Raw genomic sequence first — 18,788 nt, 5'->3', positions numbered from 1 at the left:
CCCCCCCCACGTATCTCTCGGCGACCATGTGTCCCGACGATCGTCTGTTTACGCAACTTTTTAATTTGAAACTTCGTATGCCTTTTGGCAGGTAAGCCTCAAATTAAATTCCTATTAAAGCAAAGTCACTCGAAGTTAACGGGGGGAGAGAACAAAGTTTCGCAGTATCCTTACGCTATTACCGGAAGCTTATCTTGCCGAAATACTCTAACTTTCAATACAAGATGTGATTATAATTAAACAACTTCTCGGCAACTTAAATATTTTCGCAATTACACTTTCTATCCAACCTTCATTACGCGGCGGGATAAGTTCTTGGTTTCTTTGAAAAATCTAATGACTGTAGAAGAGTTGATAGATCGGTCGCGTGGACAGCTGCTCTCTCTGTATCATTATTTTCATATTGTCTCACAGAGCACGCTTTACGTATTAGCAGTTTCTAAACTGGGGTTATTATATTAAGACTGTATGTGACGTTACAGCTCCCTATTGGTATCCAGCAGGTCGCTTCGCGAAGAATATCAATAATAATTTCGGGATCTGGCAAGTCGAGAAGTAACGTCGCGAATTAATAAGCGCGACCATCCATTGATGATTCTCAGTCGAGATATCGAGATCAAAGGTGATCCCCACGGCGGATCACTAATGAATGACTATGCATCGACACACTCGGGCCGATTAGCATCGAACCGCCCATGCTAGAGCCACTTCCGTAATTACTGACCCCCGCTGGAGCGTACACGTTGTACAAGCCCTGCGTGCCAACTTAATTCCTTAGCCCGTTCGCGCTAAGTGAAATCCCCCGAGTCAGCTGCCAAGATTATTGCGAACGCTTGTGTAATCAAAATGCGATCTCACGAATCGGACGCTGCACCTGCGCTCCGATTCTTCGACTATGCTCAGCGCTCAAACACTGAATGGAACCTCTACCCACTATGCGTGAACTGCTTCGCCAATTCACGTATGTGTTTCAAATAATCAATTGAAGTTGAAGAATTGCTTTGGGAACGCGAAGAATCATCGGAAATAATTCTTCTATTGGTCGAAAATAGAATTATTCTATTGGATGAGATGCGATTTTGATTTAAGTCTTGGAAAAAATTACGTTTCGGAAATACCATTGTAAATTAAAAGCTTTAATTTACGTTAGACAAAAACGTTAACTCGTATGTTTCCAAAGGTTTATTTTTTATCGTGTAAAGTTCGCGGTGACATTATCAAAGTGATTTTAAATAGAGAGATACTCTGTAAATATACAATTGTGTCAGTATATCGTGCCCTCCGTGGAAAGCACATCACTTGCGCGGGATCTCGAAAGATTCAGGGCTCTATACAGAATTTATATTCGAGAACGAGTAACTCAGAGCGTAATCCACGACGATCGCACGGCGCGTTAAGTACAATACAATCGTCTCGAGATCCCCTGAATAATACATCGGCCGACTTCTCTCGGTAATAAACCCCGTACGCTCGGCTCTAGGCTAGAGAGAGAGCTCATTTCGGCTCACTTCGACATTCCAAAATCCACTTTGCCCCCAATGAAGTATAAATCGTGCTGATTCGCTCAGGGGTCGCTACCCGGGGAATTTGTCTTCCGGGTCTACATCAGTGGCAGTGCACGCTTGCCCGCTTAAACGCGATAAAGTCGGACGCGGATACGAACGACCGCGAGGATCCGAAGGGGTGATTTACGAAAGCACGTACACGCCAGGAACTTTGCCAGTGGAGAACAAAGAGAGAGAGAGAGAGAGAGAGAGAGAGAGAGAGAGAGAGAGAGAGAGGGGCGGAGGAAGAGGAGGAGTAGGTGGAGGAGGAGATGGAGAAAGAGTGGATGTAAGAGAGAGAATGAGAGGGATGAAGAGTGAGGCAGAAAGAGAAGAGATTCAGTGCGTTGAGACAATAATTCGATTTTTCTCGCAGGCAAATCGACGGGACTGGTTACAACCACCAGGGTTACACACGCGACACCGGCGGCTCTTTATGCACACGCAGCCAGCCGTTACTGGGAGGACGACGGCAAGGTGCCACCTGCTGCACGTACCTCTTGCAAAGACATCGCGCGTCAGCTGCTCGAGGAACAGCCCGGCCGTAACATCAATGTACGTAATAATATCCCCGAGCGCGTCCGTACGCCGCTGAAATATATGGTGCTTCTTGTACTTTACGCACGATCGATAACTATATTTCAAACGGGCACACTTTAAGGCACCTCGATATTTCGGGAGGCGAGAAGAGGCGAGAGAGTTCGGTACGGTGTTTCATTTTGATTTAGCACTCGCGTGCCGTAAATCACTGCGTCGGGACGCGCGCGTTACGGGCTTTTTATAATCGCTGTATTATGGGACCTTTTTCCGTGCTAATAATTAATAACCGCGAGCGTCCGCGGCATTTTGCACAGCGTCGCGCTCAGTTGATATCACTTCCGTCGCGGGAGCCTTTCGCTCGTGCAAAAGTTGCGCGTGACAAAACTTTGGCTGATGAATCTCCCGCAGCGCTGTCGAGTGACAGTTATTTGCGAACGAACGCGTTCGCGTTTGGAAGCAGATGCGCGCGTCTCTCTGTTTCTAATAAAATTTCCAAATAAAAAGCTCAGACCTTTCGCCGCGCACGGAAAGTCGAGAGTTGCGAAGCGACGGTCGTGGTGAATGTGTAAAACCTGTCCGATATGCGAAGCCCTGCGCCCCAGATGACGTATAGGTTTTTGCGGTTATGATACTCCCTCCGCGCACGAGTGGACGTGAAGCCTGTATCGCGGCTCGTTCGTCTCCTTTATCGCGTTTCATTGCGCCTTCTATCTTATATCGATAGACATAAAACATGCACGTCGCAGCCTATTCACGCCTTTTATCGCGCGACGCTTGTCCTGCAACGCCCGTTCCGGTCGGGCCATCAAAACGAAAGGGAGAATGAACTGTCGCAGCTATGGGCGCGCACACTGGTGCGCGGCTTTAACTCTTTCAGGATCGAGGTATTATTCATTCGGCAGAAGCGTCCGATTTTTCTCTTCTTTTTTTTTTTATAAACAGCTTTTTCGACAGACATTTTTTACTGACAGAAAAAAATGGTTGATCTGACTAAAATTGCAGTTATTTTTGGACTCAACTATTTTCTTTGCAGCAAGATGGTAATATTAATATGCATATAAGGTTATCACCGCTAGCATTATAGTAGAACTTAATTAAAAAAATGCTTCTCTTGACCGTAATTTATAATGATTATTTCTCTATAAGTTTATAGTTACAAATGTCACATACAAAAACATTTTTTTCTCAGTGTTTTCGGGAGCGAAGAAAAGACATAGCACGATGCAGAAACTGAGCGCGAAGGAAGTTAATTAGCGACCATTACGGAATAACTCGTAATATTATTTTTCCGTTTTGGAAAAGAGAAAAAAAAGACTTCTTGCCACGGTCCGTGGCAAGAAGTCTCTGCAGGCGATTTTATGGGCGCGCGGCACTTTCCGGGAAAGTTGGAGTAAAACTTTCTTTCTCATTAAAGTTGACCTCGCGTGTCTCGTCAGGGCGTTACGGATAGGTGAATTCGGAGGTCGACGAGTGCGGCCTCTTTGATAAATTCAAATTTTCCGATTCAACGAACGCGGGCAAATTTGTTCGCTGCGTGCATGAAAATTCACGAAGTACAGCGGTCCCTCAGCTTAATTGCATATTGATCTCTCTCTCTTTCTCTCTCCCTCAAATTGTGGATGCTATCGATCACGTGCAGAATCAAGAAAAAAAAATTTAAATCGTTAATATGTTCTCTCTCAAAAATGTAAGAGTATAATAATCGATGTGTCATGGTTCTAATGCGTCACAGAGATGTGCTCATGACGTAATATAACACTGCGACTTACATTGTGCCGAGCTTTGTTACACGAAAAAAGAGGTGCGAATTAAGAAACAAACGTCGCACTGTCGAGTCTACGAGAAATCTCAGCGGCGAACACAACGTTCGCTCTTGCTTGCGATAAAATTCATTTCGTGCGGCTTCCTGTTGCAATTAAAAGTCGAGACTAGTTCTCGAATAAGGGAAGTTGCGATACGCAAATCTGCCGGCGAGAAGCACCTTTCCATAGATAACGATGCTCGACGTTCGCGCTTGAATTGCAAAGACCTGCGGTCGGCGCAGGTGGTGCTCGGTGGCGGCAGACGTCACTTTGTGCCGAAGGTGACTCTGGACCCCGAAGAGCCGGACAAAGAGGGCAGACGACTGGACGGTCGAAATCTGATCGAGGAATGGTCCAGGAATCATCGTCTACAAAAGATATCTGCACGATACGTCGCGAACAAGCAGCAGTTCGATAACGTGGATCCGCGGAAAGTGGAACGTCTTTTAGGTAGGTAATTAAGCAAATATATTGTGACATCTTGCCGTGTCTCGCCTATTAATGCGTAATAGGGATGGCGTATCGAGGATACGGAGCTATCGACGTGTTGCCACACGAGATCTATACATTATCGCGCTCCCCTTCGTCCCCTCGTCTTGTAAACACACTGAAATTCCTATTCAGGACATCCTAACAAAGTTACATATGCGTGATTAGCCAATCACGCTGATAGCGTGTACCGTTAGCGTATTCTGTGTACACGGACTTATGATTCGCCGGTTAATTACACGATACTACCGCGCGTACCACATAATCCGTACAGAACGAGTCGTGTTCTCCTCCGTTTGTTGCTCCGCCACGTGTCGTGCATAAATGTCCGCTGCAATTACACTCTACAAAGCTCGATTTTGTTAAATTTTTATCACGACAACAATATATTCCCATGTATTGGCAATAGGATAATTCGAACAAATTGTGCAGAGACTCGAAATTCTATCTACGCGCGTGCTTGCGCTCTAGAACGGTATTTCATATCGAAAATTTCGACACAAATTGAATTAAAAAATTCACAAACATCAAATTTGTCGATTTTATGGGCCAAAATCTTGTAATATTCGTCGCTTTGTCGAATTCGTCTATTATTATTATTCATTTTGCCGCGTTGTTAAAAAAAATCGTATTGAAATCTGATAGATCGTGATAACGCTCGATGATTATTTTAACATTAAACCAGCGAGTAACGATTATTTAAATGCGATTCCTGAATAATGGCTTAATTCACGTATAAAAAAATGCACGTGCCGGATAGTCCATTTAAATTTATAGTTGAATACGCGGGGGGCATTACAATGGTTTACAAGAATTTAATTTCAATGGCCTTTCGCATTCGAGATTTATGCGTAATGCGATTGGTCGTTCTGTCGTATTAATTGCGCGCCGCTGTTAGTCCCGTAATCAGCGTATTAATTATTAGACATTCAGCGTTCGGAATATGAGATTACATCGTGTCTATCGATCGCCACTGTTGATTCCATCCTCTAGCCAGCTAATAAGATAGAGCATTAATTGCTGATCAGTGGAGTGAAATTCTGAGTTATCAGTTTGTTGACCGCGATCGATTATCACCAACGAGCGATAATGGTTTGCGGCAAACGTAACGATGCAGTCGCAAAATGCGCTCTCTCGCGCTCGAAGTAGATATGAATATAGAAATACGATATAAGAAACAAAAGATAGACAGAGATAACATACACACCGATAGGAAATACTTGAAAATTTATTTGCAGGATATAAAATCCATTTCTGCAAAGTAAAGCTTACTTTTGTGAATAAATTTCATATATGTCACATGCATGGTATATACATTCACGCATACATGCAATTATTTATAATAATATTTGTTTATAATATAATATTTGTAATATAATAATATTTATAATATTTATAATATAATATAATATTAATAATATAATATTTATTTTATATATCTTATATATTTAATGTAGATATAATTTTTCAAGTATTTTTTCTCAGAGTGCACATTATACAAAATACATATATCATTAATAGACGTTAAAATGATAATTACGAAAAAATAATAACAAAACAGTGCGGATCCGTCTCGGAAACGTTTTGGTCCGTCGATTTTCTTTTTTTTTTGGTCCGAGCCAGATTTAACGAGCTTCGCGATTCTTTCTTCGTTTGTTCCTCGTTTCTCATATCCTGTTTTTTCGATTTCACGGTGTCTTGATCCCCATCCGCTTGTGTGTGTGTGCCTGTTTCTCGCGTCCCACCTTTGCTCCACGGACTTGTTTTTCATGTAACGCGATCCAATTATTGGCGGAACTTACTTTCCTTGTCGCAGGCCTCTTCGCCTATTCTCACATGGATTTCGACGTTGACCGGAACACAAACGGCACCGGCGATCCCTCTCTGGCCGAGATGACGATTAAGGCGCTTCAGATACTGGCGAAGAATCCCGAGGGATACTTTCTCTTCGTGGAAGGTAAGTCGGAAGTTACGACGCCTGGGAAAGAGCCACTTACAACTTTGTGGTGGAGCGAGAGTAGCCCGGTCGCGAGATACATCTCCAGCGGGGCGTCAACACTCGCTGCTGGTTTAAAACATTTAGGGTACTCCGGGAAACGTGAATTGGTGTCTCTGTGTGTATGTGCACTGTGCAGCGACCGCACATTACTCGGATGACGGTTTACAAATATAAAAATTCACGGCTCGCTGGAGAAAATTCTCGGGCAAAATTAATATCATGCTGAGATTTATGCGAGAGAAGTCATTTAAATCCGGTTTTTTCTTACGGACGATCGTGTCGGACCCGATGCAATCGCGGGAATCCGCTCGCGCGGCGCATTTTTATCGCCGCGCAGTACTTAGATATTATTTCGCGTTTTAATCTCGTTGATAGAGTACGTCGGGAGCGAAATAAAGCGCACCGTTCGCTTCCGCGAGCGTAACACACATTCGCGGGAATGCATTAAACTTGAGTAACAGTACGCAAAATTGTTAGTAGTCACTTTTTATGTTACACCCACGGAACGGATGGATTACTTTCGCCGAGGAACTGTCGTCGTCTCGGCGAACTACTGGTGAGATTGAATGCTTCTGAGCTTTTATAGCAGTTAGCTGCTTTCCCGGTGTGCGGTTGCGGTTTCCGCATTTCGGAAAGTTGTCTGCCGCATCTAGATTCTGCGCGCATACACGGTGTCTCCGACGAACCGTATTTCTTACAAGTCGATGATTGTCAAAGAACCTCTGCGCATCCCTGGCGCCCCCAGAATTTTCTTGAGCGCTGGAAAATTTGCTTCCTTGGCTCTTACTTTACTTGTCCGCGGCGAATGATAGTTTCCAATTTTATCGATTCGAGAATTTTACATTCTCTTTTCGTGACAGAAAGATGGGATAGTTACGGCAAATGTACATTACGCGACTGACTTAATACGTATACTCAAGTCAAAATTTAATTTGCTTAATATTTGCTTATCTACATTTGTTTATCTACAAGCTAATTAATACATTGTGCTCATAAATATAACTAATAATTATAGTTATTAATTTCTTTTGTATCAGAAATTAATAAATATATAAATGTTATAATAAATTATATTGCTGATTAAAATTAAAAATGGATCACAGATAGAAAATTGAGTTAGCCTCATATTGAATAATTTTTTAATAAATTTTTTAAGTCTCAAGATGGAGAAAACGCTAGTGAGTAACCATTTACTAGCATCAAGGTAAAACAATAATGCATAATATTCCAAAATTTTCCATTAATCCTTTAAGCTCGACGATATTTGCTGGATTAATTGTATGTAGGATCGAAATTCCGATTTGGGAGTAGAGTCGAAAAAAATCGGGAAACATGTAAGCATAGCAACTAATTCTGTTTTCGATTTGCGCGAATAAAAATAAACAGTTTATTCAGGATGAATAATAATGATGGATGAGCGCAAAGCGCTTGGGTATCGAAATTTATAATGACTTTAGCCGACAGATTGTTCTATCGATCTATCATCGCGTCACGAACGGTGTACGCGTAGATACGTCGAAATGATCGGGGAGAGGGAGAGAAAAAAAAATAGATGACACGCTGGCGAAAAAAGCATTTGCAATTCAATGGGGCTATCCGATGTGTAAAAGCGGACGTGCCTTTATGCCACGCCCCCGCGTCCGAATTTCGGTTTAGTCAGCAATGCAATAAAGCGCGATTATGAACAGCGAGCGTGCATTATGATAAATCATTTTCTACGCACTTCGATTATTCGATTTTGCAAATTGAGGACACGCGCGCCCGATCGGTGAGTTGTTTCGGTGATTTCGAAAAACCATCGACGTCAGAGGTGACAAATAACGGGCGATTTATGACGTAGGTAAATCATTAAAGGATTTACGACAGACATCGCAGCGCGGAGTACTTTTTGCACTGAGTGCACCGGAAATACGGCTCTTTGTTCCATCTACGGATTTTTGTGCAAGCACACAAAGTGATAAATATGAAGAAATCCCGAGCAAACGCGCGCTATCCCTCCTCGTAGATTTAAATTTTCTATTTATACGCGCTTTTAAAATAGGATTTCTTTGTCGGAGATTTGATTGTAAAGTCGTTCGTTCAAATTTGATTGAACAAAATTCGATGGACAAAAATCACTAAAGCTCTTTGACACAGTGTCCGCTGTATGGAAGTCCGTCACTCGATTATCCCATTCTTAAATTCACAAAAGCTCGCGCAAATTCGGCTTCTTCTTTTTCGCATGATGTGTGGATGAAATATTAAAGCAGAAGTGCGATGGCTATAACAGTCCTCGATGGAGCGTCGCTTTTGTGGATCGGAAAAGGCGTCTTTTACGTACGAAGATTGAGTCAGTTTTCTGTGCTCTACCGAGTTTATCGTTCTTCTTACTCAGCGAACAACTAGCCGCACCGTTTGACGCTTCGTCATTGTCGCGCACGTATCATCCACGATCGCATCATCCAAATTGATGCATAGTCTGGCGGTTTTATAAACGGGATATTTTTTCAAGATTCCCGCTGACCTCAGCGTATTTTTATTGAGAATTCTTATTGAGAAATCGGAACTCGGTTACGTTCTCTCTCCTTCTCTACGCGTATATACATATAAACGAGTTCGGAAACTTCGCGTTGTAGTTGCCCGAGCGAAGCAGCTGTCCGCGCGCGCGCGCGTTGTGGTCGCAATGCACTTGCGAATTCCGACAGTTTGATTAAGTCATTCTGATTAGATGACACGCAAGAGTGTGCTACCATCCTTCAAAAGGCTGAACGCTACTGTAACGATGTTACTACCACTCGCGTGTCAACGAGGCTCACCGTGCGAGTCGTATTGGTGACCGTGCCGAAAAAATGCATTATTCACCGCTGAAAAAATGTGCGAGAGTAAAAAAGGCAGGTTGCAGATAAATGAAAGTCGTCGCGTGCGTTAGTTCCATACGCTGTTGGAAATACGAAATTGCGTTCACCACTAAAAAAGGGTGTTTTCTGGGAAATGTGGCGTGGCTGGTATTTTTTGTTATTATTTCAGCAGAAATTAATACGAGAGGGGTATTATTTGTTTTATATTTTATGTAGCATGTTTCATGCAAAATATAATTGCATTTGATATCAGCAATGATATATTGATTATAGTTTGAGAGTTATATTTTTCGTGATGTATAACGCATACGATAAATTAAACGCTTATGCAATATTTATCGGGGAATCCAATCCATTCGGATGCAAAGTTCACATGAGCTCAGTTTAATATATGTTCGTACATTAAATTTAATGACATTCTTGGGTAGCACGAAAGAGTTAATATGTGAGAACGAAATGATAAATAAGGTGAATTTACATAATTGGCTTTTTATCGGAAATAATTTTCTTCAATCGCATTAAAAAGGTAGTTAGAGTCGCTGGATTAAAGTTATTGCGGGAAGTAGAGTGGAGAATGAAAGAGAGAAAGAGAGGAGGGGGGAGAGAGAGAGAGAGAGAAAGAGAGCACATTTTTACAGGAAAAATGATATTCATCTGCAACAAATTTTGTATTGATGCTATATTTTGGAAGTATAAAATTACTTTACTCGTCAGCCTCGCGTAGCATGTTGTCGGATTTTGAGCGGTATTTGCTTATAGAAAACGTTCTGAAAATATTTGTCAGGTCTGACGAATATATCTCACATACACAAGAATATTGTCGCGCAAGTATATTTCGGAACGAGCGCGTGTTAAAGTACACGTCGGCTATACGTTGATATATACTCGTATGTCGCTCGCGGTAACGCGAATGGGATCGCTGAGTTTAGAGATCATCACGTTACCGGGGAAACTTCGTCAGAGGGATTGTCCTCCCGACACGGTCGCATTTCCTCATTGCACGCAATCGGCATCGGAATCTCGATAAAGTTTTGCAACGCGCAACTGTTGCTCCCAGCTATACCTAGCTGGGAAAGTTTATTGCGCGCTAATACATTTCGATGCGATTTATCGCACCGGAATCATTGAAAGCAGCGCGAGCATCCTTTTGACCGTAAGCACATTAACCCGATTCGCCAATCGCGACACAAAATTTTCACTCATTTACCGCGGCTCAAACTATGATCCAGCCAACTTAATGAAATTATACATAATAAATTATACGTAATGAAATTATACGTTTTGTCGCACAACTTTATTCGCCATAGTTTGTTATTTTCAAATGGAAGGCAAATGTATTTTCAGCTATTCTTATGCGTGACAAAGCAAGCTAGCAAAGAAAAAATCGGAATGCTCCAACTTAATATAAAAAATAGGCATCGTCTTCGAAAGGAAGGGGAAGGAGAATTAAGTAAAGGGAAGGAAATTAAATGAAATATTGAATAAAAGAGCGTTTCAATACGCCGCTTCAAGAAGGTATATCGATGTCTTTTGTTTTTTTGTTAGCTGTCACGCGAATCCCTATTTGACGATTTTTGCAGCGATCAGCCGAAAAGAAGTTGCGCGTCTATGCCGGAAGTCATATTTTCTCGTCAGTTGCTCGTAAAGATAAATGCATAACGTCCGAACTTCCTCTTAAGCCCTTATCCGAGATAAACCTCAAGTCGACCTAAGGCTCGTTTGCACGTTGAGCCGCTGTCGGCTGAGTTTCAGCAGCCGATGGATGTGTTTACACGTCACGTTCTCTGATGCATAGTCACGCGGTCAGGTTTTGGCTAGGGCAAGGGATGTCAAGCTTGGAAGCTAAATGGGTCATCTGAATATTAATTTTGAACGTTGCACAGCGAGACGCGGTGTAGATGCCGGCGGCGATATGTTTTAACTGAACCGACTATTTTAAGGGCGCTTGTTAGCTCTGAAAATGTTATGTTAATTTGACACAAAGGGCTACGATAATGTCAACGCTTTCCATTGGTGTACGAGCGATAATTATGTGTGAACATTTTCAATCGCTCATGAAAAACACGCCAACGTTTAATTCTCGATCGCTTAATGATTTTTGAATACGCGGAATTTAATTGGTATTTAATTTACACTACGAGTCGTGTGGGGATTTAATTGAATCGCGCTCCGCGATTTTCCCACATTCATTCGTTAGATTCGGACGGTGCAAAGCGATTCTCGCGAGCTTTCGATTAATGGTCGTTTCTATTAAAGCTTACTTGAAGCTTAATTCGAGTTTAAACTCTACTTCGGACGTGACTTAGACGCAGGTTAATCGACATCGGTAGAAACGTGCATAAGAAAAATATCGCGCGAGTATTTGGTCTACTTATTACTTCTTGATGAATACACAAGCTGCAATGCCGCGTAAAACTCGGGATATTCTTCTTGGCTTCGTGCTCACACTTGCGTGATATATATACACACATGTACACACACACACATACACATACTCATATTCTCACCACGTACAATTTATCGCAGAAAAACGAAACCGCTTACGATGCTTAGTCCACGCGTTATTCCGCCACATAATCTTCTTCATCCCTGAGGCTTTGCGTCACTGAACGAACAAGAACATGTATTATTACCGGGCGATAAAATATCTTTATTGCCTGTTGAAACCATATTTTCGCCGTCTAAACGACTCCAATGTCGTCTGTAAATTTTTCATGGGAAGGATAGCAAGGTTAGCATTCCGAGAACGCAGTGTCAATTTTACATGTGATTTTTTTATAAAAATGACGACTCATCGTTGGTCACTGTAACTAACGTTTCGTACGCCCCGCGATTTTGAAGCAGTAAAATCTCACGTCGTCCGTGATCTGTATCAGGAATTTCTCTGTACCAAGAAAAATTCTATCGTACCAATATAGGAGCCAATAAGAGTCTAAATTACCAATATTGATAAATAAGACGTCATCAATCAATTTACATTATCTATGTTTTTTGTCTATGTTTTTTATCTATGTTGTTTATTTTAATTATTTAATTAAAAAAAGATTTTGCAGTTATACCGAAAATTATCTGAATTATGAGTAATTAGCTAAGACGGATACAAATGACTAGCAAACACTACAATATCGCATATCGTCGACTGAATTAGAAAACCTACTAACTCCAATTTTTTAGTTGAAAAATGAGGTACTCAGCAGTCTGGAAACTGATGTCACGAATATTCGAGTAGTTTTATATCTTAATGATGAAATGACAATGACGATTATTATCAGTGAGATTAAATCACGATAAAAGTATCAAACCGCGATAATTTTCTAATGTTTCTTAGTAAAGGAAGAATTCTCTGATAAGACGCCACTTCGCGACAAATTTATCTTTCGCTTGCGCTCCTCCGCAAAAAGCGCAACGATATCGCGCTCAGTCGCGCGAGCGCCTTATCGTTGTCTCTCCATCCGACGAGAAACCACTTCCGGCGGCACATTTAGCACGAGCATTCAACGGTGATGTGACGCCACGGTGACAACGTCAAAAACAGGAAAATGAGGCCGGCGAGCGATGCGCAGATAACGGATAGCTTTGCGCCGTGCGTAACATAGCTGCGAATGCAGCTATCGCGTCCGTATACAGTGTATACCGAAAAAATAAATAAAACAAGGAACAAAACAATTTCACGTAACCGTATCGATAAAATGAAATTTATCTAACGGCAATAATTATTGACAGTAGCGCAGTATATTGCTCGGCGCATGAATCAATTAAAAAGTCTTCACTATTTTTCACTTATCAGGAACACGGTGGGATTTTGATGTGTGCACAACGTGCCAATCGTATTTGGCTACAAATCGCTCGGTGCTCAATTTTTCGGGACCATCGTTTCGCATTCATCGAATGTATCGATAAAAGTTCAATCTAATCTACTAATTCTATAACTTTCAACGTTAGTGCCGTTATCGTTACATTGTGTTAACCATAATGCATGGTAGAAAAGCTACATTGAAAAAAAAGATTTGCTAATATATGGACAATTAAAAATATTAATTGCGGAAGCAAATTTTCTTGCTTTCATAGCAAAATTATTTAGTTGTGAGAGCTAAAAGTTTTGCTAATATATAGGGTGTTCCGTAAGTCGAGGTCAATCGCTCGGGAGATGAATGGGGAACCAAAAACAAGAAAGAAAGTTGATACAAACATAGGTCAAAAATGCGTTGTTTTCGAGTTATCGCCATTTTTATGTTAAAATTTGAAATTGCTTTGCCTTTGAATTTTTTTGTCAAAATTGAAACATAAAATGGTTTTTATGAGTTTCAAAACACAACTAAAGTCAAATAAAAGTTGCGGGCTGCTTTAGCACTATCCAGGATGCACCGCGTGGAGGTACAGCCCGCTTAACATCTCTTGGCAGAGATCAGTACTCCACAGTTCGTCACGTGGTATATCCTAGGTAGTGCTAAAGCAGCCCGCAACTTTTATTTGACTTTAGTTGTGTTTTGAAACTCATAAAAACCATCTTATGTTTCAATTTTGACAAAAAAATTCAAAGGCAAAGCAATTTCAAATTTTAACATAAAATGGCGATAACTCGAAAACAACGCATTTTTTGACCTATATTTGTATCAACTTTCTTTCTTGTTTTTGGTTCCCCATTCATCTCCCGAGCGATTGACCTCGACTTACAGAACATCCTGTATATATTAGCAAATCTTTTAGCTATTACAACTAAATTTGCTAATATATATATTAGCAAGTCTCTTAGCTATCAACAAAATAACTTTGCTATGAAAGCAAGAAAATTTGCTCCTGCAGTTAATATTTTTAGTTGTCCATATATTAGCAAATCTTTTTTTCCGAGTACAACAACATAATGATAAGGACAGTGTCGTTAAAAGTTACGACCTACAGCCTACTTATTCTGTGACTTTAACATCAGTGTCATTATCGTTATATTGTTATTGCGCAGGTATAATACACGGTGGAGGAGCCGCACAACATAATGATAATAACACTGTGGTTACAAGTTACAGAACCAATAGACTGCTGAGACCGATTCTCCAGTTCCCTAACGACGATGTCGCTAGTATGATAAGTGTCGTTACGCGTAGCTTTGCTACAATGTATTATGCCTGCGCAACGGCAACGTAACGATAACAACTATTATTGAAAGTTACAGAATCTGGACCTACTGGAAACGTAAACTGACAGGATAATAATTATTTGAAAAAAATATTGTAATAAAAATTACAATACAACTTTAGCATTCGGGAATAGAATGACATTATTACGAAAATTATAATAGAACATAATAAAAATGACCATAAATGTAGTGAGAGTTATCATGTTTATGGTTTTATTATAACTATGTTTTATTATAACTATTTCGTAATAACGCCAATCTATTCGCGGATTACTAAAATTGCATTGCAACTTTTACTGTAATATTCTCTCTGTGTGCTAACGACGCGACGCGACGTGACAAGCCTCGCATACTGCGACAACGATCCGCGCGTTCGAATATATTCCCGAATTCGCCGTTTAATCCTCTTACGCACTTGCTCTGACGAAAAAGCGTAGCAACGATTTCGCGGCAAGTGCCGTCGCACTTGGTCCGTGCTGTGTTTACTTTGAGTTTTCGTTCGGCGAACAGACGGGCGCAGCGTAGAGAGACAGATACGAGCCACTAAAGCAACGGGGACGTCGATAGTCCCTATAAAATGGCTTCCTAAAATTAACGGCCCGAGAGTAATTTGTCGGACGAGTCGCCGTCGCGTCCGGATTAAAATCCAAAGTTCGTGGACGGGAATCGACGCGAACGAAGATGTCCCGGTCGGAAACTTGCTACGGGGCTTCCCACAAATCTTTGGGCGACTGTGTCCTGCGATTCCTGAAACAACCCCGCGAGAGTATGCATCGACTACATGTATATGTACGCCATGTACGAAATTTGGCGGTTACGAAATAACGGGCGGATCGTTAAAACGACAGGGAAGTCAAAAAATAGAAGTTAAAAAAAGAAAATTAGAAATTAAACCGGGCAACTGGAATGTTGACATTCCGTCGGAGCGCGCGACCTAATTAAAGGAATATTTTATCGTTCTCTTCGGAATAGCCCACGTGCGTTTTTCCGCGGGGAAACATTCTCGCAGAGCTCGACGAGTCGCGTCGAAAATTTCGCGCGACATTCGAGGATGTCGCCGGCAACTTGGCGATCGATACGAATCGATATTTATTGCCGATCCGTTGCAGTTGTTTGACGTGCAAGCGCAGATCGCTCGCTGTATCGACGTTCCGTGTACTTTCCTCGATACACTGTAAGTACGTCGTCATATATATATATATATTTAGTGCTCACAAGCAGCTATTACCGGAAACTAGTACAATCAGAGATAGAGGAGTAATAATAATCGAAGCGCCGTAATCGTTCGCCAACTGTCATCGCTGAGATAGCGCGGCGTGTTCCATTGCGACGATAGAAGTTCATTTCTAAGATAGCAGAAGTCTTCTACTCTCAGCACGCGAGAAATAATGGGTCCCTATTCAGCAGCGCGATTGTCGTAATGAAAATAATCGACATCGGCGCGGTTTCATTTCGCGGCTAACCGCGAAACTGACATGCTTCGCGTTCTTACGAAAATATTATTCTAACCAGACCTTCGCCAAGAAGGTGATAATAGTTTCCTTCCTGTTGCATATATATTCACGACGTAGAATTTGTCCTCGGCCAAAGAACACGTTTCTAAAACATTAGCCGATGCTTTCGGAATGTCCTGTATCCCGACGGGACGTCTGACTGCGTATACATTATTTCACTTATAGGACATTATAAAAGTACATCATAACGTCGCCGAGACCAAGTGAACCAAGCAACCTGTCACACGTCGAGAATGTTGAAATGCTTACGTGTCCCGTTCTCGACATTTCGCTTCTTCTCTATTTCTCTCTCTCTCTCTCTCTCTGTTTTTCTGTTTCTTTCCCTCTTCATCATTTGTTCGTTCTGGAACAACCGGCTGTCTCTAGCGGGTGATTTAAAGATGGAATCGAAATTAAGGCTCGTTTCCGGCTTTATTCCGGCGACGCGTGGAAACACGTCGTCGATTGTTTGCGCGCTTTAATCGCAAAGGCTAACAAGTCACAGCGTACTCTTCTGTGTGTTGTACGTTCTACCTCGTTGCCTTTCTCGCGCTCACAAGACGGTTTCTCCTTTGTTTTCGGCGATGTTTACCGTTTTATTTCCCCGGCGATGTTTTGTTATTTTTCATTTTACGACGACCTCGTTGTTCGCCACACACAGCACCGGCGATCCGGCGAGGGCAACAATTTGCGACGTACTGCCAGGCAACGAGAGAAGAACCACGCTCCCGATAGCTGTTTTCGATTTCTTCGGACGTGCCGAAGCTACTTTGCTATTTATGGTCCGCGCGACGTATAAAGGGGTGCCGTGTATAAAAGGCGCATACTCCCTCCCTTCCCTCCCTCCGAACAATGCAATTTCACGAGATATTGACAAACGTAATGAACGAAACGGATCGAGTTTAGCGGCGATTGTAACAGCGCTTCGTCGTAAGTGGATAAGCTTTACGATCTAGAGGGAGGAGACAAAATGTGTACATACCTACACACGCCAACAGACACACATACACACTTCGCGACGGATTATTTCCGATCAATGACATCGAAATAGAAAAATTGATAAAAAGACGTCACCATGGATTATGTTCCAAAGGGCCGCGTTTCTTCTCCTTTTTTCGCGCTATCGCGAGATAAATGTTGCAGAATTGCGAGATTTAAACGCCTTTCGTTGAAATTTAAGGATTTTCCGCGGTTACGCCGTGTGTGCAGTTACCGAATATCTCGCAAAAATATTTCCTTATCGTATATTTAGCATACAGTAGTACAGTTTAGTGGTGCAGCCTATTTAGACCGCAGCGGGGACCAGTGTCCGCGAGTTACGCGTGCTACATTAGCTCCAAGTCGAGTCGATTTGAACGCGCCGCTCCCACGGATGCGCAGGAGAGGGTTAAACACAACAGTTACGTTTATCTACGTGGCGCCGTCTGGTCTGCTGAACCTTTTAGGATGATATCTAAAGCCGGGTCTCGTTCTTGCGGCGCGCAGCAATTGGATAAAGCAGCTCGAGCTTCGATCGAGCGAGCGAGCTCGTGACTGCACGTGCACGACGGCCGCGTAACGAGAGGATCGATGCCGCCAGCCGCGCGACGTGCAAGCGATGCAGTTCTTAAGCGACCGAGCGATGCGATTGAACGTCGTCTCTCTCTCGCGGTCGCGATGTATAGTTTATCTCTCCGTAGTTTCCTTGCGATCACCTCTGTCGACAAATTCTTGAGGGGACTTCGGAGTGTTATGAAAGAAGTCGAAAAGGTATAGGTAAAAAAGAGCCGTATGCCGTACGTTTAGGCAATTCGCTAATACTGAATTAGAGGTGTTATTAGAGGTGATATTTTATTTGACTTTACGTGCTGATATGTTAATATATGACAGTTCATTCATATACAATCAAATAAATAGCACTAACGGCTTTAATTACTCAAGAACAAGTATATTGCTCTTCTTTACTTTATTTGTGCCAGTATATGTGCAGCTAAATCGTAGTTTGCAAATTTTTTCAAATTTCTTCTTCTTCTTCTTCCTCGTTAAGTAGGCTTGGAGCCTGTTTTTCCAAGATTAAGGGGCCTCTTGAGATGTTGAGGTTCAGCTATCCCTCCATCGTCAGCATTTTTCAAATTTAGTCTTTCAAATTGTATTCTAGTAGTCTTATAATGTTCTCACGGGTCGCCTGCATAACGCTCAACTTTACGTATATAAACTCTCTTACATAAAGCGAAAATGCAGGATCAGCTATAGATGCCACATAAAGTGGTAGTTGTAAAAATTTGGGTTACATTTCATACAATATAGACTACAACGCCATGCGTTAACATATATACATTCGCACTGTACAAGTATTTGCAATTCTGTGAAGCCAAAGAAAAGAAATTATAAAAGCAAACTAAAAAAGCTGCTAATAATTATGGCTCAGACGTCCCCTTAATGATTGTAAACTTGATGACGTATTATCTCGATGTTCCTCTACATTTTCATGCAGCGCAGCGCTCACTTTGCGTGCCTGCCGACCCGCTTGTCTGTCTGCACGAGCGGCGCAGGTGAGGTATCGCGGAGAAATATGGCCCGATTTCTTATGCAATGGCGGGAAATAAATGTTGGGATGTATATTCGCGAAGATGTATACTCGGATCGAAGATGCGAGGGTAAATTTCCCTTCGACGCGTGGTTGAGACGCGTGGATTATAGTGTCAGCTCGAGCGATCTATCTCGACGGCGGCCCTAAGTGTGACGGGAGTAATTGCTTCTTTACTCTCTAAATCTCTCAGAGCGAAATCTCACTCGAGGTGAGTGCACATTCGTTCGAAGCGATAGCGGAGATGTTGTCATTCGAAATCACAAGCGTGGATGTTCCATTTGAACTTAGGTGCGGATCCTTAATCCACAAGAGTGGATACTTTGATCGATTAGAGTGAATTTGTCACCGAGAGACGGTGGACATTACATCAGATTCAATCTTGAA

General features: G+C 42.0%; 2 protein-coding genes across 12 annotated transcripts in view; one reads left to right on the top strand and one right to left on the bottom strand.

Annotated features, from left to right (window-relative positions):
• LOC116844709 (caspase-1-like) overlaps positions 1 to 18,788 on the bottom strand; it is a 135,697-nt gene that overhangs the window by 53,943 nt on the left and 62,966 nt on the right. The gene's annotated exons all lie outside the window — the stretch shown is intronic.
• LOC116844708 (alkaline phosphatase-like) overlaps positions 1 to 18,788 on the top strand; it is a 204,733-nt gene that overhangs the window by 150,315 nt on the left and 35,630 nt on the right. For all 11 annotated transcript variants that reach the window (XM_032816604.1, XM_032816600.1, XM_032816605.1 and 8 more), the window contains 3 exons: positions 1,921 to 2,099; positions 4,129 to 4,336; positions 6,192 to 6,332. In XM_032816604.1, the coding sequence (XP_032672495.1) occupies positions 1,921 to 2,099; positions 4,129 to 4,336; positions 6,192 to 6,332 (528 nt within the window). The remainder of the gene's footprint in view (positions 1 to 1,920; positions 2,100 to 4,128; positions 4,337 to 6,191; positions 6,333 to 18,788) is intronic.

Source organism: Odontomachus brunneus, unplaced genomic scaffold (assembly GCF_010583005.1).
Source record: "Odontomachus brunneus isolate Ranch 3 - 2012 unplaced genomic scaffold, Obru_v1 Obru_scaffold_045, whole genome shotgun sequence".
Taxonomy (NCBI): Eukaryota; Metazoa; Arthropoda; class Insecta; order Hymenoptera; family Formicidae; genus Odontomachus; species Odontomachus brunneus.
The sequence above is the reverse complement of the archived record's forward strand: the minus strand, read 5'-3'. Positions and strand labels throughout refer to the sequence as shown.